The sequence below is a fragment of the Phyllostomus hastatus genome, unplaced genomic scaffold (assembly GCF_019186645.2).
Source record: "Phyllostomus hastatus isolate PE091 unplaced genomic scaffold, TTU_PhHast_1.1 phas_contig_1, whole genome shotgun sequence".
Taxonomy (NCBI): Eukaryota; Metazoa; Chordata; class Mammalia; order Chiroptera; family Phyllostomidae; genus Phyllostomus; species Phyllostomus hastatus.
The window spans coordinates 18,056,571-18,076,075 of NW_025333498.1; the positions used below are offsets into that span (position 1 = coordinate 18,056,571).

Sequence of the window (19,505 nt, forward strand, 5' to 3'; positions counted from 1 at the left end):
TGCACCACTTATATATACAGTAGTCCAGCAAAACCAAGCTGCCTGATCTCCTGTGACCATTTCCGTGTCAGTGCTAATGTTGTACCACAATATGGAAAGCCTTGTCTCTGGTCTCTAGTTACCAGACACCAGTCTTTCTTCAGGGCCACTTCTCAGGCTACACTCTCCAGTACACGGTGCCTGGGCCCCTCAGCTAGTCAGGGCTCACAGAGCTCTGACCACACTAAGCTTTACACTCAAGCTATCAGCATGTTCCTTTCTGTCCTCCAGCAGGTTGTAAACTTCCTGACGACAGGGGAGCGATTTCTCATCCACAGTGCCCAGGCCAAAGCATCCCCCCTAGTGCCTGCCCAAGAAAATATTCAACAAATACTGGACCATAAATAACTGCCTTGGAGCCAGAGATCCTGGCTTTTATAACAACTACTCCCCAATTAATTCACTATAAAAAGAAATATCTCAGATAATCTATTTATAAAGGAGAAACTGGAATGAAGAGCTGAAATAAGAGGTAAATCAGTGCTAAAATACTTTCAGGAGGCACACAAAAATAATAACATCACCTTGAGTGTACTACAAAGTTGATGGAAATAGACTTTGAACTACCATTAGGTTTTTTTTGACAAATCTTTGAACTTCTTTTAGTGAGAAATCTTCCATGGAGCTCATTGTGCTTAAAATATTAACCTTTTATTCTGAGGGACAGGCCAGTAGCATAGGATGATTATTTTTTAATTGAATGTAGTCTGTTCCAAAGTCACATACAAGATAGTCCCTAAAGTGAATGACAGTGTAACTCTGAACAGTCTGTTCACGGGTGAGATTTGTCTCATTCACCCTCAAGAACCTCTGTTACGGGTTTACTTCTGTTCTCCCAAAAAGACACGTTGAAGTCCTAGTCCCCATTACCTCAGAAGGTGACATTGGCTGGAAATAGGGTCCTTGTAGGTGTTGGCAAGGTCACAGGTGGTCATTAGTGCGGGCCCTAACCCAATATGACTGGTGTCCTTATGAAGAGAGAACATTTGGAAAAAGAGACAGATGCACAGAAGAAAGACTGCGTGAGGGGACAGAGGGAGAACACGTGAACATGCAGGCAGAACCCGGGGTGATGCATCTGTCAGTCAAGGACACCACAGATCCTGCCAAACGCCGGAAGCCAGGAGAGAGGCATGGAACAGGTGTCAGAAGGAGCCAGCCCAGCCAACATGCTGAACTCAGGCTTCTAGCCCCCGAGCTGGAAGACAACACATTTCTGCAGTGGAAACCCCCCAGTCTGAGGTGCTTTGTTACATCAGCCCTAGCAAACTGATACGGGTGGGGTTCAGTCACACTCTGGGGCAACTCAAGGATCTCCAACCATGTTTCACTCCCATTGGAGCAAGGCTGTGGCTCTTGGGCAGGCAGCAGCAAATCCGTTTGGGAACAGGTAGGACTTAACTGATAACTGAAGAGATGCCTATGGAAGACTAATCCTAATGTGTACAAATGATACTGGGCCATTTACAAAGGACAGAGAGGAATGGAGGGGGCAGAGGAGGGTCAGAAAGATTGTTTCCTAGGTGAGCCATGCAGGGATGCTCTTCAATTGTGAATATACATACCCCCTTCTAAAACTGTATGGGCTACACACACTGAAGATGAACTCGGGATTTCCTTCCAGTGCTCTGCATGATTTAATGTACACACACTCTGTTCTAGGTATTTACCTGTTGCTTCATTTAAAGTTGGCTCAAGGCGTATAGTTTCTAGAAAATGCTCTAAAATTTTTTCAGGTGTTCCTGACATCACAGTATACCTGGATAAAAAATAAAAACATCATTAGCTTTTCAAAGGTGGGCAAATCACTAATAAATGACTTTTCACACAGCTAAGATTTTTTAAAGATCCCAGGAAACCATGTCAACTTAATCTGTGGCCCATATTCTCCTTTAGTAAGAGAGCCCGTGAGCCTCACTAAAGTCACATAGGAAGACAACAAACTGAAGTAGTTACTGAAATGTGACTCTTTTGTCCCTATATGGAACTGAAGTAAATTTCTTGCAGAGCGGTGGCTGTGGCAGGCTGGGAACTGAGCGCCTCCAGCCCTGTTCCGAGGGGAATGAAGAGAGACATGTGAATCCCGGGGCAGCTCAGGTCAGGCCCAGGGAGCTGGGGACGGGAAGCGACAGTAAGCTAGGTTATCCATATATGGGTTACTTGTAGCAAAATTTCAGTCCCACACTGGATTCCCCTGCCTATTTCTGGAATGCTCTGTCTTTCCCAACTGTACACTGGCATGTGCTTTGGAAATACAGCTAAGAATAAAACAGGAGAAGAAAAAAAAACAAACACCGATGAGCAAACAAGCAAACCCCAACAGTACCTGAACAGAAATAAATCAGCCACAGAAAATTCATATAATTTATTTCAATGTCAAATATATATTATTGGGGGGGGGCTTCATCATTATTTCAGATGATCCATCCATGCAGCTCTTTGGTCAACATGAAAGGATTTATTTTTTAGATTGAATGTGGGTTATATCAAAGTCATATTTAAGATAGTAATAAGACAGTGAATGAAAACTAGAGACCAAATACATTAAGACAATATGGGAGCTCCTATTTCAGACCTCAGACTTTGCTTTTCTGCTCGGCACTTCACCTAAGGCAAAACAACAGGGAAGGGAAACAACCAGGAGAATAAAATTCTCTTATGCTCAGCAAGCATAATTTCTCCTATGTTCAGAAACCTGGGATCCCTTCTAGGAGAATCCAGATTTCTTTGCCTCCTCATCGACATCTTTTCTCTGCTTGTTTGAGACCTTGGAGGAGGTGCCTGCAGATCCCAAGAATATCCCTAACACATGAAATCTCAGGGTCTTCACTTCATGCCAGGGGGAGTGAAGAAGAGGCAATTCAACACGTGACCCTCTGCCCGTGGACATGGAGAGGGAGAGTGTGTGAGGCAACTCTGGTGTTGAGGGAGGTAACAAACGCAGTCCGCCTGGAAGGCAGCCGTTGGCTCACACTCCCCTGTGTGCGTGCGTGTGCGCACATCCGAGCACATGTGCCTGCGTGTGGGGTCAGAAGGGAGCTGGAGAGTTAAGACTTCGAGGTAACCTGGCTTTGGAGACTAGGGAAGAAGAGGGGGAATAGAAAAAAAAATACTTTAATCTCAAAAACATGACCCTTTTCTCAGAGTAAATAAGGTAGAAGACAATGGTTTTTCCCCTCGTAGGTAATGAATATTTGAGAAAAGAGAGGGCATAGCTACACATGACTCGCAACACTTAAGTGGAGAAAATTGCTGCGTTCATTCAATAATTCCTGGAATTCATGATTCTGTGATAGTGCTCAGCAGACGAGCTGGAGAGGGGACGGCATCTGCCCACATAGTGAGGAGTTGAGGTTGGAGAGGGCACTCAATGTCTGTCGAATGCTCACTGTGCCCAGCCAACTAGGCGGGCCCTGAACGACGTCCTCAGGTTTACTCCTGCTAGTTAAATACTATCTTTATTCTGCAGGCGGAGAAACTGCTCTGTAAGGGGAGCCATCTGGCCCGCAGTCACCGAGTTAGTAGACGCGAGATCTCCACCATGAGCCCAGGTCTGGCTTCACAGCACAAGTGCGAGTCTCCTGTCGCTTTCGGCCTGTGCGGCCAGACCTCGGGCAGAGCTACCTCTCGGTACTCGGAGCTCACTCTGAACAGGAAGTCTGCTGTGTAAAGGGAAAACCCTCTTTGAAGAGAATGTGTTCTCTTGTTTCTGAAGAGTTTTACTTAAATTAGAGTGTAGATACATTACAATAAAAACTTGTTATTTACTGCAGCGTTGGGCAGCCGCGGCTAGTGAGCAGCATGGGGGCTACGTGACCGCTACATCAGATGGGACCGTTCCCTTGTCAAAAATGTCACTCTGGTGGAAAGCTGGCTTCACAGTCTGGTGCCCTTTGTTTGGACATCCCTTGGTTAGAGTGTTCTTATCTGGTCAAAAAGAATAAAGACCAGGGTGGCAAGCCAAGTATCCTATCATTTCACTAAGAGAAGTGCCCATCTGGTCACTCTGACACCAGGGGATCTTTCTTCTGCTACCAAAGGCTCCCTCTAGTGGTGCAGCTGCTGTGGTGGCCTTACTGGTCCTCTTCCTCTTCCCAGCTCCAGGAAGGCTGTTCAGGTGTTGACCTTTCACCATGGGGAACTCTGAGGAGGGCGGGCCAGGGAGCTGCTGGCCACACAGCCTTCTGTGATCTTGCAGCTCTGGGTTTGACTGAAACATCACGTTTTTTCTTTGTCTCAGGCTGGACACTGCCAGGCGCCTACTGCTTCGCATTGTTTAAATGAGAAACTTGCAGTCCAGATGGCATGGCTCTTTTCAGATGATTGCAGGAAGGAGCTACTTTAGTCCAAGTTCAAGAGAACCCCAATTGGCTATATTATCCAAGTGGTGGGGTTTCAAGCCTGTGACAGAAAATCTTTTCCTAACATCAAGTCTGGAAATGATATTAGGAAAAGAGACACTTCCCTCTGTACTGAGAACAGAAACAGAAGTGGTCTGGGGTAGGGGGAGCCCTAAAGAGACTGTCTGCAAACAGGACGGAGGTGAATGGGGTGGCTGGTCTCAGTCAAAGCAGCACAGTACTGAAAACAGGAAGAGCCATTTGAAATTCTTTCTTTCTTACTAAAACCACATAACCACAGAGCAGAAGACAACCATGATGATAAATTTTTCAGGGCTCCATGAAGTTTACCCATCATGAGAAATACTGTCTTGCAATTGACATTTTACTATCACACTCATAGCTGAGTGACTTGGGCAGAGTCAGGCAATTTTGAAACTTCTGGATTTCTCAGGGGAAAAATGAATTGGAAAAATAAGAGACCCTCTGTAAGCTCAAAAAGGACAATTTCTGAGGCGATAGAAGCCCTAAAGGTTCCTAGATCTTAAGTCCCTCCACAGACATGAGTGTTGCCATGCTATCGAAGCTATCCAGAATATCAACCAAAACGGACTTGCACAGCCTCCCATTGTCAAGTCTGCTCTGGCTTGGGAAAGCTCACCTTGGAAAACCACCGCTTGAGAGAATGGCCTTTTATTCCTCAGGAAACTGACTTTGCATGGTGCATTATTTTGTACTCACTGCTATTTCTTAAATGGTGTGCTGAGAACATGCACAGGTTTTTGAATCACATAAGAAATTTGGATTTGTCTAGAGGACACAAATGAGATATAATAGAAATCAGATCCAGGCCTAAAATAAGTTTAATGCACATGGCCTCTCCTTTTCTGTTCCCTTTAGTTTGATGTCATAAAAAATCTATATTTGGAAGGCGCTCTGAATGGAAGATGTTGTAACAAGCAAATGCTTTTGATCATTCTGCCGTGAAGATCAAAATGAAGAGGTGAAGGAAGGGGGCCTCCAGGGGACATCTTGGTCGCATGCTTCAAGGTTAAGGAGAATTATCAAGGCTTCCCTTTTCAGGCCACAAAATTTTCCTGCGACATCTGAAGCATTATTAAAGAATGCAGATGATCACCATAACGTGGCCTAGTTACGTTCAAGTTGTACTGAAGAGCACTAAGGAAAATCATTGGGGATAGTTCGAAGCTTCACATAAAAAATGTCTTCATTCTCACTGTCCTCAGGAAGGGCAGCTGATAAAAACACTTGAGCAAGAACATTTTCAAAAATGAATAGCAGTGAAAAACAAAAAAGAAATAATGAAGAATTCTGGATAGCTATTTTATAGTTTTGTGAGTGAAAAAGTACTTTTTACGTAGTCCATTTTATGTCAGTCCTGTTGAAATATAATGGTCTGCCATGTGCAGCAGGTAGTGCTGAGGACACAGAACTCAGATTGCACAGTTTGCTAGTCATCTGTGCGGCTAACGGAGAAAAAGGCACAGAAGCTGATCAAGCTGAACGCAAATCCCAGCGCTATCATTACAAGCTTCGTAATCTTGGGCAAGTGACTTGCTTCTCCAAGCCTAATTTTTTCCATCTGTTGAAAGGGGTTGTAATAAGGGATTACATGAAATATGCAAAATACACTATGGCTATTCAGTAACACTATATTTCTTCCCACCTTCCTTGTAAATATGCCAAGTCATCCAGATGAAATGTCTGAGCCTTAGACTTTTAGTTTGAACAATAAAAATTCATCAATACTACAGAGAGCGTGCTGGTGAAAGGGAACACCCCATTCACAGGGTAAACAAAGGAACACTACTAGGATGTGTTCTTTGTCAACATACCATTTGGTGACCTTTCTTTAGCTGCAGCATTGGTGTTTTTATCATCCTAAGACTGAAAATTAATCTTTATTTTAAAAATGAGATTCTATGATTTTCTATTTCTTGGAGCTACATTTCCTAATTCTCCTGTAATTCCATTCAAATAAATGTTGGTACATTTGATGAAAAAGTCTCAAGCAGGAGGTTGCTACAAAAGATGGAACTGAATGTAATATGTACTCTGTAAAGACCCAAGTTACATGGGGCCCCGAGAAGCAAGTACCCATTTGACATGAGCAGGAGTAACGATGGGTGAAGCCAAGCGCCTGCTTCCAGGCTGGATCAGCAGATTGTCTTGCGTTTGAAATCTGGGTTTCTGTCAAAGATGCTCATTCTGACAACAGGATGGAAACACTTCTTGAGAAATCCTCCATAGAAATTCAAACACCAAAGGCTCTTACCACCTAGGGCAGTGGTTTTCAACCTCTTCCATCTGATGGCACACCTAAACTAATTACTAAAATTCTGCAGCTCACCAAAAAAAAAAGTTGTTTTTCCGATCTGACCAAAAAAAAGGAATAGGTATAATTTTGATTCATTCACACCGGATGACTATTGTTGTATTGGCTGTTGTCATTTTTTTATTTGACAATCTAGGGAAAATATGGCAGTGCCTCTGATTAAAGTCAGGTACTGCATGTTTTAAAAAATTCTTGGAGCACACCTGTCGAAAATCCCTGCCCGGGTGGCCTCTGTGTGCCCTGAGCTGCCTGGCATTCCTGCTTCCATTGTTCTCTCCGATGTCTCCTGTTCCAAAGCTATTGCAGTCGAACACTGTATCTACAGAGAACACTCAGAGTAGGGGAACAGTCTCCCCAGATTACTCCAGGCAGCACCAAGCTAAACACAGTGCTGGAAAGGGACACATTATACTCCACAAAATGTGTGATTAGTCAATAGAGAGAAAGAAGTCGCACACCGCCATCTTCCACAGAGAAGGAGAACATGCTATTGTAGAAATGATGATACCATGTGAAAAGGTTAATCATAGTCTGGCAGTCGCAGTGCTGGATGCAAACCTACTTTTGCTGAGGCTGTGCGTTTCCTTGATTAGAAGCCCTGTTCCCTGCTGGGACCTTCTCCAGCACCAAGACATCTTGGTCATGTTCTTTGAGTCTGACTGTGTTCGCCTCAACGTCCTGCAAATACAAATCACACCACATACAGATGCTGCCATTTTCTCAGACAATGAAAAAAATTTCAAATGCTTCAGAAACTCATTTGGTGCTTGTGATGCTAATTGTTGTGTCTACAAATTAAGTCATTTTCAGAGTCAAGGGCTGGAATGGTCAGAGAGAGGAGCAGATGAGGGTTAGGCATGTGGTTTTAAAGCTCTGCTTTTAGTCCAGATTCAGAAAATCCGCAGAGTAAGGAGGAGTGTGGCTGTGCTCCAAGAAACCTTTGGGGAGGGTGGGTAGTGGGACATAGGGGGGCAAAGCATTTATTCTTTATAAAAACATATGGCACATGGCATTCGGCTTTGATGAAGTTCTTTCATTTTGATTTCCTTCTGAGGCTATTTAATTTTCTGAAGAGTAGTACTTTTTCTCTCTAATCAAAAAACTGTTTACTCTTTTAAAAAAACAAAATCAGTTTGTAATACGTTAAAAACATTTTTCAGATATGTGAATAATTTTATAAATCACATCAATAATATGGTCCTCATGTGACTCTTTCAAAGAATTTTTTTTGCTAAATGCAAAGTCCATATGTGCAAACCTCGAAGGGTTAACATTTACCTGTAAGTTTCAATGTCATATTAAATAATTAATTTTAAAAATTAAAATTAAATTTAAAAATTTTTTAAATTAAATTAATGTGCTTTTTCTCATCATTTGGTCCCCATTTTAAAAGAGATTAGATAAGAACCAAGGCAAATTCCATGTGGTATTTTTTTCTATATTGTTCAATGGTATGTGTTCAATGGTATAGTTTTTAATTGAACTTTCTTTGCACTAAGAGAATGCATTCCTAAGACAAACTTTGCTGTCAGAAATTTTGCCACCAGAGGCAAATATTTAAGGCTGTGTAGTGATAGGTGTCTGCACATAAGGAATAGAGAATGACGTTGTAAATGATCATTAAATAATGTCAAATGTTCCAGAAAGCATAGATGCTGCATTTTGGACTTTCAGGTAAGATGCACAGAGATGCTAAGGGTAGGAGAGGCAGAGAACAGAGTCTGCTCTGTCAGCAGCAGGACGGGAACGGAGCAAAGTGATCCTGGAGAGAACAGTGTCTCTGCGTGACCTCAAGCTAGGGAGGGATGGAGTAAGAGCCACCTGAGAGCTCAGGGGTGATGGGACACTGTCATCATCGCCAGCAGTCCATAACCAGTCCATAACCTGCCAAAGCAGGGTGGTTCCTCCCCAGGGACCAGGGGCTGCATGGGGTGGGGAAGGGCCAGGGACCACCTCTTTTAAAGATCGCCCACCCTCACAAATGCCATGCCAGGCTTAGAGAAGGCCCATCTGCAGAGCCAACTTTAAATGCAATTATTCTTCGCCTACTTGCCAAAGTCTAAAATTCCTTTAGTGTGAGTCAGTTTAACATTAAGCACTTCAAATAAAAATGCTTGGTTAGAGTAACCATGATTAACACTAATTCCCACTAAAACGTAATCACTCCATAAATCAAGAGAGGGTGTGATGTTAAAGAAATGTTCAGATTGGGAAGAGACTGGAGGTGGAGACTGGGAAGGTTTCGGATAGAGAAGGACATGTGTGAGGAAGGACACAAAAGCGGAAGCCTCGGGTGGCAAAGAGACACGCCTGGTTTTGGCGTTTGCAGGAGTCCCCTGATGTCTTCAGTTCTCACGGACTGGGCCAGGCCAGAGCAGAGCCCTGCCTGGGTATGCCCCTGGGCCCCAGAGCACACCAGCACACTGACCACCCCAGGCCTGTGACGAGGCTCTTTGCTCCTGGGGCCCTCATTAATCACAGCACTGCTCAGTGCACATGACGCGCAGACCTTTTACCTGGCAAGAGGGAAAATGGGACACCCCTCAGCCAGTTTGCCTTGGACTTACCCTCAGAATCCGGTTGAAATCCTCTTTGTCTACTCTTAAGAAATGGCAATTATCTTCTCGCAAGACGATAGAGGCGGCTCTGGGGGCGTCATTCACCAACGCCAGCTTGCCAAAGTCATCTCCTTCGTGCAGGGTGCACACCACGCCCTGGAGAGAGCAGACGTTCGGGTGAAGGTGATCCTGAGACAGAGCCGACGCCCACCAGCCTCCCCCCAGGAGACCCCCTGTCCCTTCACACACTGTGTATATAAATGGGCCGTACCCAGGGATGCCACAGAGGAGTTATGGAATTAAATTATAATGTTACATTTTTCTTTCATTGAGTAATATGGGCTATGGAATTACTTAAATGTATACATTATAATCTTTAAGGTGATGTGCCCCCACAAAGTTCAATGCTACTCTGAGTATAGTAATTAGGATAATTTATGATTAGAGATGCTATAGTGACTTTTCTACATTGAGTAACAATGTCATTGTAAGTTTAATTGTAGCGCCACATTGTTAATACTGAGAGCCACACTAGTAAATGGAGCATAATGAAGATCCAAAGAGAAAAAGACACACATACCTTGCCATAAATGACTACATTCACGGATCCTTTTAGGATAATGTACCAGGAGGTGCCTTCTTCTCCCTGGTTGAACACTAGATGCAAAAAGATAAAAAGACTTACAACAAGAATAGAAGCACATCAATATAAATTACAGCTCATCAGATCTTCATTTTAAGTTCCCAGAACTACACATTTCTTCCCGAAGGAAAAAAGGTACTGGCAAATACTGACGTCTTCGGGTGGAACATCATCTCCTTTTCTCTAGAACACAGCAGGGACAGAAGGCTGCTCTGCTCGCCCCGCCCTGAAGGGTCCGTTTTTATCGGCTACGACTTCACCAGCAATCCAATTCATCAGGCCACATGCTCTCACCCACCATTCATCAAAACTTACTGTGCCATAGAAAATAGTTTTTAAAAATAATCTGACCAGTAGTGTGAAATTTGAAAACATGCAAATCAGTGCTACTTATGTTTACGGCTATAGATGTCTACATATATATATATATTTAAAAATGGGTTGGAACAATAACCATTGCATCTAGGATAGAAGTTACTTGGAGAAGGAAAGAGAAGAATGAGACAAGGGAGGAAACGACTGGATCTGTAATTTCCTTCTTTAGAAAACATAAAAAAATGTTGCATGTTAGTGTTTAATAAAGATTAAAAGGGTACATGTAATAATCTCTATTATTTGTTTGAAATACTTAAATATTTCATTATAAAATGAAAACAATCAGTAAGTTTGAATGAAAAGAATGAAAGACAAGTTGTAGATCACCACTGACCAAAAAAATTTAAAAAAAGAACTAAAGCAAGCCCTGGCTGGCGTAGCTCAATGGATTGAGCGCAGGCTGTGAACCAAAGTGTCACAGGTTCGATTCCCAGCCAGGTCACATGCCTGGGTTGCAGGCCATGGCCCCCAGCAACCACACATTAATGTTTCTCTCTCTCTCTCTCTCTCTCTCCCTCCATTCCCTCTCTAAAAATAAATAAATAAATAAAAATAAAATAAATAAAAAAAAAGAACTAAAGCAAACCTTTCAAATTTCAAGAAAGGCCATTCTTACTACATTAAGTATCATTGTTAGAGGTGCCACTTTTGATGACAGGAAAACATTTTAAAATGTAATTTTCATAACTTTTTGCCTTTACAATTTTTGCCCCCTGCTTGTTTGACTAGCGTAACTTGGCCTGAAGAAGGAGCAAGACTTTTCCCAGAATGTCCCTTGAAACCCTCACTGGTGTCCATGAAACAAGTGTTCTTTCTGTGTCTCACTAGGTTTAGGGAATGCGAGTCCCACGAGTCCAAACAGAGTGCACGTTTCCCTTCATGGCAGAACTCCTGAGAGCCTCGGCATGCCGCTGCACACGCCTCTCCAAGAGAGGTTAGAGGAGATGGTGTTTCCTGGCCAGGGGAGACCACTGGCCCTACTTTTCAAGACGGACTTTGCAGATTAGTGGGAAATGCTAGCCTGAATAAATTTATTCACATTTATTGATATCAAATTTCACTTTTTGCTTTCAAATATAATCACAGAACTAAATTACAGTCTGGATTCTGGAGAGATCCGAAATATTAGTTCTGTGTAAATATTTGGGTCAAAGAAATTCTTTCAGGCTTGGAGCTGATAATGGAAGCGAGAGAAGAAAAGGAAAACAGGATCGTTTATCATTCTAACTAGCACTCTCAAGAGATGGGTGACTTCTTCCAAAACCACCCCCTGGAGTGAGGTCACTGTGGAAAGCTCCTGCCTGAAGAGCAGCTTCATCCCAGCCCCCTTCCACACCACCCAAGACAGGGGATAGGGAGCGAGCAGAGGCTCAGGTCAGCAGCCGCTCCCACGCTGGTCCCGGAAAAACACTTGCCGCAGAATAATGGACACTTCCTGGGAATGGCCACAGGTCCCGGAAAACAAAAGTGCCACAGGACATCTTGCCAAGTCTGACCCAGGCCCAGGGAAGGGGAGTATTTGCAGCCAGGCCCCCATGACACATGCTGGCGAGGGGGCCTGCCAGGCCCAACGTCCGATTGCAGCTTTTACTTACAGACGGTGCCTCCTTTGGCGTGAGACTCAAAAATGAGAACCCCTGCTAACTCCCGCTTCACCTGGAAGAAGACGAGAAGGAATGTGGAAAGCCCAGATTTGGGCAGGGCGGGGTACCTTCCCTTTCTGAACAGAGCCAACCGCCCCTTCTTCCCTCACAGCCATCTCCACCTCTGCTCGCTCTTAGTGTCGTCTAGAGCTTCTTTCACTAGTTTTGCCACGAGATTCTTAAAGCTCTCACAAAAGCTCTTTCATATGCCAATTCATACAAGACAACCACTCAGGGGACCATTGGAAACGTGGTTTCACATATCTGCACTGGCCGATTTCATTGCCTGGCTTTTGTCTTGGATGAGAAGGTGAAGTGTCTACAACATCCTATGACTCTGTTGCTACTAGAGGCCCTTTCCTGTATCCCATATAAGGCATCATTGCAAACATGTTGGAAAATTCAGTGAGTTCAAGTTGAATAATTAAGCTTAAATGTATGAGCAGATATATATTCCAAGATAGTTTAAAAAAAAACAATGACAAAAACTAAGTTCTAAATTATCATCCCAAATTTGGGCTTCATCACCCTAAAAATCAAGTAAACCGAGACTTCCCCACAGAGCCTGGGTACCTGCGGCTTGAGGGAGAAGAGTCTACCCACGGTCCACTCAATTCCATCGGGCCTGGGAAGTCAGAACGGGCATGCTGGGGGCCTGGAGTGCAGGCAGGGAAAGGGGTCTTCCCTCGCCTCCTCTGCAGTGGGGGCCCAAGGTGCTTACACGTGCTGTGGCTTCCCAGGTGAGGCTCCCAGGCACTAGACCTCCTCCCTGCCCCCAAGGATGAAGTGACAATGACAGGGCAGTGGTGGGTGGGAGCGAAGGCTGGGCTGGACCATATCCCTGGTTACTCCACGAAGGTGAGCGAGCGTCTGCACCCCCAGCAGTGCAGCGGGGAGGAATGTGAAGGCAGCTCTGTTGGGTTGAAGGCGGAAGGGTTTGGAGCCCTTCTGCTTGGGGCTCTGACAAATGCCTCACTGCTCTCTGCAGAGACCTCAACCCTCCCCCCAGGGCAGGGCCCACAGAGACTGCTACCACGTGATAGCTCACTATCGCCTAGCAAATTGGGAATGAAATGCAAATTGGGAATGCAGGTGTTGCTAAGGGGCCTTGGGACAGAATTTCCAAACATTGAAACAACTTTTTATTATTATTATTAAGTTATTAGCATATAAGAGGCGTGTTGTCTGGAAATCCTGTTCCTATGTTCCTTTCGTGGGAGGAGTTGTTTCTGTCCCTACTCAGGCCAAATTTCTGTCCATACTTTCCTAAATATACTAATCATGCAAAAGTTTAGAGTCAGATACAGCCATCGGGCCATTTTCCTCTACTGGGTACTGCTGCTGGGCCCTAACATAGCTGAAGTAATGCTCTCCTGAATCTTGTCCTTCATTTTTCAAAAGGGCAGCAAACCTGGGCAAAGCTGGCCACTTGGGCCAGGACAGGTCATCTTGATTTCCCTCCTTCCTCCCTCTGGCTTAGCATTTCATAGAAGGGACTCAGGGCCCCTTTTTAAGGCCTGGCTTTTTTGTCTAAGTGTGTAGGTTCCAAGGTTCAGGTTTGGGAAGATTAAGCTTATGTTCAATCCTACTCACACCACACTGCTTTGGGGTTTAGAGCAGGTGGCAACTACTAAAGATGTGACAATACGTGATCCATTACAGTGATTGTTCTCAGGTATAACTTACTTAGCATCTCATGAGAAACACTAGGGATGATTTGTGAGGTAGAATCCAGACACTCCTGCCCTCCACCCCATATCAGACTCCGCCTGTCCGAACAGTGCATTTAACTCAAGGTCCCCCTGACCGTGCTCAACAAGGGGCAACTTACGGTGGTAGAAAGATGGGATAAGGCTTTGATGTGAAGGAGCTCCTCATAGATAATCTCTAGGTCATCCATAGTCCTCTGGCCAGGTCTGCAGAGAAAAAAGTAACAAGGGAATAATGAGAAAAAAATCATCATTGAAGCCTGAAATAGAGAAATGGATGCAAGGGTCAATACTGCATTCACTGATTTCTTAGGAATAATCTCTATACAAAGGTGGTGGCAGAGGGTCAGACTACGCCATTACAACCCCTGAAGGAATGTTTGAAAGGAGTGTGTTCTCAGTGCAAGAATGTGCACGGAGTCCCCTTCCCCTCCAATCGCACAGGGAGGACCATCTCTGCTCACACTGTATGTAGTTGGCAAACCCATCTCCCACTTTGTAGATGATCGCCCTTAAAAATGGCTTTTCATTACCATCTTAATCAATAACAACAAAACTTGTCTTTTAACACAAGTAGAAACAATTTATTTCATCAGCTGGATGATTGATCCAGATTCCTTGGGATCCTATGTGGTATCTTGGCTTAACAGAATAATCATGCTGTTGCCACTAGACTCCAGGTTATGTAAATGCTTCCACAATAGGAATTAACAAAGGGTGTACAGAGACTCAATATTTTCTTTCCTATCCCTGCACAGGTGAGGGCATGAGACAGCAGAAGACAAATAGTAGCAACTCAGACTAGGAGGGAAGGTAAAGAAGAGAGGTATGTACTTACATTTCCCAAACTCTGTGTCATGATGACCACTGTTTCAGGAGGTTTGATCAGTGTACTAGTTAACTTCCCCCTTATAATTTATTATAAAACTAGTATCCAATCATCTGCTTTTCACAGGGTATGTGGATGTTATGGACATTTTGGCATGGGAGGACAGGGTGGATTCCTAGTCATCTTTCATGTCTATAATTGTTCTGGAATCACTGACAGCATTTAATGAGAGATCAGTGAGAAAATATAAGTGGTCATAATTTAGATTTTCTCTTTTTTAAGATTTTATTTATTTATTTTTATTTATTTATTCTTTTTAGAGAGAGGGGAAAGGTGAGAGACGGAGAGGGAGAGAAACATCAATATGTGGTAACTAACCTCTTATATGGCCCCAAGTGGGGACCTGGCCTGCAATGCAGGCACGTGTCTTGACTGGGACTAGAACTGGCAACCCTTTGGTTCGCAGCCTGCGCTCAATCCAGTGTGCTACAGAAGCCAGGTAATTTAGATTTTCTACTGCTCTCTGCAATATAAGAAGCCCCGACTAATATGTTATTGAAATTTTAAATTTCAAATTTGTTTTTAAAACAAATTGGTTATTAATTGTGAGAATTCTAGGAAGTTGATATCCACAGGCAGCATTTGCTTGCAGCTAACTTCTGCAATCATGTATGTTACCTGTTGTATCATCATCAGTCTATTTTATGTATTTTGCCCTAAAATTTGACTAATTTATAGTATTATCATATGATCTAACTTACATGTGGAATCTAGTGAACGAAACGACAAAAACTAGAAACAGAAGCTTGGACGCATGGGACAGACTAACAGCTGTCAGGGGCGGGGGTGAGGAGAGAAGGTGGAGGGGTGAGACAAAGAGCACATATGGATCACCCACAGACACAGGCCACAGTGTGGTTGAGGACGGAGGGGAGGGGGGCCGGAGTTGGGGGAAGGCAGACAAAGGTGGGGGTAAATGGGGACATCTGTAATAGTCTTAACAATAAAAATTAAGTTAAAAAATAAAAAATTAGTAATTTATGGTATTATTTGATGTTACTATTTACACTAAACATTTAAACATTAAATTAAGGATGACATTCCAACCTTAATTACAATGTATTTTTATAAAGTGTTCATTGGGACTTCCAGTCAAGATGGTGGCACAGGTACACACAGCTTGTCACCTCGCACGGCCACATCAAAATGACAAGTAAAATGTAAAACAACCAACACTCAGAACCATCAGAAATCAAGCTGAATGGAAGTCCAAGACCTATGGGATTAAAGAAACCAAACCTATCCAGACTGGTAGGAGGGGTGGAACACAGAATGAGCTGGTCCCACATTCAAATGTGGTGGATGAAAATTCCGAAGGGATATCTTGGTAGCAAGGAGTCCCAGCCTCACATCAGGACCCCCAACCCAGGGTTCCATGCCAGGAAGATGTCCCCATAACATCTGGCTGCAAAAATCAGCAGAGATTGAGTCAAGGGAAGAAACTTCTGGAGTCCCAAGGAGTTCCTCTTAAAGAATTCACACATGGACTTACTCAGCTTCACTCCCTCTGAGCTCCAGCACCAGGGTAGCAGCTTGAAAGGCACCAGTGACATACACGGAGAAACTGAAGTGTTTGGCAGCAGAGTGAGAACTTGGGGACAGCTTTCTCCCAGACAGAAAGGTAGACAGAGGCCAATGCCCTTTTCTGAACCCTCCCCCTACAAAGCCACAGATCTGGCAGGCTGGTGTCATATCTGAGACTCTATCAACCTGATTAACACTGTTTGCCCTGCCCTGGAGATCCCCAGAGCCTCCATCCTACCCAACTTATGGGCCAACCCAAGCCGCTTTTATGTATGAATGCCTGTTGGTACATGCTTCACAACTTCCTAAATCCCTCTCAAACAAGCAACAGCCAGCCTCAGTGAGCCCCCATCCCCTGTGCCTCTTTATAAGTGGCCTCAGGCCTGGCACTAGCAGCAGCCAGCCTTGGAGATCCACAGAGAGCTCTATCCCATCCAACTTATGGACCCACCCAAACGGCTTTAAGAATAGCTGATCTTGGCTCCTAAATCCTATCAAACAAGCAACAGCTGGCTTCTGTGAGCCCTAGCAGCAGTCAGATTAGAATCACAGCTTGACTTCACCTCTGAATCTCCAGCCCAGCACAGGTAGCAGCCATCCCAGATTGCTTTACAGCTTAGGCAGGGTGCCCTGGACAAAGCACAGGTAGGGGCTAACCATGGTCTGCACCACCCAGGAAACTCCAGGGCCAACGCACCCAGTGGACAGCAACAGACCACAGTGGAGCACCTCCACCCTGCCCCTGTGCAGATGATCCTCTGTGGAGGGTGAATGTTGGCAGTCAGTGATCAGCCAGTCCCTGAAGCTGACTGGCCTGGGTAAACCCCTCCCATTGACCTGCCAACAGCAATAAAGATTTCATTTCAAGAGGAGGGTGTACTCAGTCCACACAAAGGGCTCAACTTGAGTACCCAGCTTGGGTGATAGCGGAGGCTGTGTCACTGGACCTCACAGGACACCTACTACATTAGACCACACTACCAAGGCAGGGAGTCAAAGCAGCTCTACCTACTATATAGAAACAAACACAGGGAGGCTGCCAAAATGAGGAGACAAAGAAACATGGCCCAATTGAAAGAACAGATCAACACTCCAGAAAAAAGAACTAAACAAAATGGAGATAGGCAATCTATCAGATGCAGAGTTCAAAACACTGGTTATAAGGATTCTCAAGGAAATTAGTGAGGACCTCAATAGCATAAAAAAAAATCCAGTCAGAAACAAAGAATTCACTAATTGAAATAAAGACTTTACAGGGAAATGACAGTAGAGTAGATGAAGCCAAGAATTAAATCAATGATTTGAAACATAAGGAAGCAAAAAACAAGCACAGTGCAAGCAGCCTGTGGGACAACTTCAAGTGTTCCAACATCTTAGGGGCACCAGAAGGAGAAGTGAAAGAACAAGAAGTTGGAAATGCATTTGGAAAATTAATGAAAGAAAACTCCCCTAATTTGGTGAAAGAAATAGACATGTAAGTCTAGGAAGCACAGAGAGTCCCAAACAAGATGGATGCAAAGAGGCCCATGCCAAAACACAGCATAATTAAAATGTGAAAAGTCAAAAACAAAGAGAGAACCTTAAAAGCAACAAGAGAAAAGCAGTTACCTAGACTGTAGCTGATTTCTCCAAAGAATCTTTGCAGGCCAGAAGGGATTGGGAAGAAATATTCAAAGTCATGAAAAGCAGGGACCTATAGCCAAGATTGCTCTACCCAGCAAAGATATCATTTAGAACTGAAGGGCAGAGAAAGAGCTTCCCAGACAAGAAAAAACTAAAGGAGTTCATCATCACCAAACCATCATTATATGAAATGTTGAAGGGACTTACTTAAGAAAAAGAAGATCAATACTGTGAATAATAAAATGGCAATAAATACATATCTATCAACAACTGAATCTAAAAAACAAACTAAGCAAACGAGAAGAACAGAGACAGAACCAGGTATATGGAGAGTGTCTTGATGGTTGCCAGATGGGAGGGGGTGTAGGGTTATGGGTGAAGAGGTGAGGGGACTAAGAAGTACAAATAGGTAGTTACAGAATAGCCATGGGGATGTAAAGGACAGTATAGGAAATGGAGGAGTCAAAGAACTTATACGCATGACCCATGGACATGATCAAGGGTGCAGGGATTGCCTGAGGGAGTGGGGGGTGCTGGGTGGAGGGGGCAAAGGAGGCAAAATTGGGAAAACTGTAATAGCATAACCAATAAAATATGATTTTAAAAAATGTTCCTTGGTCAAATAACTTTGGGGAGTGTTGATGTATTGAACACAGCACTGGACTTCGAGTCGGAAGATAAGGTTTTAACCGTAGTGCCACCCCTCACCAGCTGTGTGACATCAGAGCCACAGTGTCACCTGTAAATTGGGGACATGGCTTCCTGAGAGAGATGTGAGCGCTGAAGGAACCACTGAACGTGAAGGCACCTGCATACTTATTTGTGTAAGTGGGAAGAAAATACCCAACAGAATGATTTTCAAAACTCAAACCTTTTTGCATAAGAAGTTAAAGTGACAAAGTGCAACATTTGGGCCAGCAAATTACACCTGAAATGTAGTCAGTTACAGATAAGTACTCTGAGCAACCGAAACTCAATCGCAAATATTCTAAAATAGTTAATTGGATTAAATAATTTTCATTTATCATAGATGACAGATCAAGTGGGGCTAATCAGAGGAAGAAAACTCTTTGCACACCTTGCACGTCACCTTCTCAAGGACAGCTTTGACGTGAACAAAGGAATATGATATCCCTCTCTTACAGCATCAACGGAGAATACACGTCCTAATTTCGACTACACCAAGACAGGTACTAAGTCCATGACCCAGGGAGATGCCAGCCAGGCTCACCTCCTGCCAAGGATCACCACTGTGCATCAGTCCAGTGCCTAATGGTGCAACTCAGAAAGTATGGGACCCAAAACACACCAAAGGAAAAGCTCTGGCCACAGGGTGCTGAGGGAGCCAGGCCTTCTTAGCAAAGGGCCTAATCTACCACTTGACCTAGACATGGGATTTTGAAACGAGGATCCGTGGGGATTTAAGAGTCAATTGAGTCACCTCAGTCCACCTGCTACAATAGAGGCAGCTAAGGTGAAAGTCTCAAGGTAGGCATAATAGGATTATGGCTCTTCAGCCAAGGAGCTGCCCTGCTGTTCCTGCTGCTTGACATCTGCTGCAAATAGCATGGGCCTCCCTAGAAGCCTGGCTAAAGAGAAACAGTCTCCGAGTCTCATTCTCACCTCCACAGGATGGGCTGTTAGTGAAGGTGGAGAAAACCTCAGTGCATAAAAGGGTTAGAATTTAGCTCCAAAATCTTAACAGATTCAAATTTAGAATTTTGGGAGCAGACCTATATGAGTTTAGGAAGAGTGTTTTTACATAATATGAACATGAAATCCATATCGATCAACTCTTTTTTCAGG

At 43.9% G+C, this 19,505-nt stretch overlaps 1 protein-coding gene across 12 annotated transcripts in view; it reads right to left on the reverse strand.

Moving 5' to 3' along the window:
- Nucleotides 1–19,505, reverse strand: part of RAPGEF4 (Rap guanine nucleotide exchange factor 4) — a 277,658-nt gene that overhangs the window by 49,044 nt on the left and 209,109 nt on the right. For all 12 annotated transcript variants that reach the window (XM_045817903.1, XM_045817825.1, XM_045818158.1 and 9 more), the window contains 6 exons: nt 13,786–13,870; nt 11,907–11,967; nt 9,874–9,950; nt 9,303–9,449; nt 7,298–7,413; nt 1,710–1,798 (listed from right to left, as the gene is read on the reverse strand). In XM_045817903.1, coding sequence (XP_045673859.1) covers nt 1,710–1,798; nt 7,298–7,413; nt 9,303–9,449; nt 9,874–9,950; nt 11,907–11,967; nt 13,786–13,870 — 575 coding nt within the window. The remainder of the gene's footprint in view (nt 1–1,709; nt 1,799–7,297; nt 7,414–9,302; nt 9,450–9,873; nt 9,951–11,906; nt 11,968–13,785; nt 13,871–19,505) is intronic.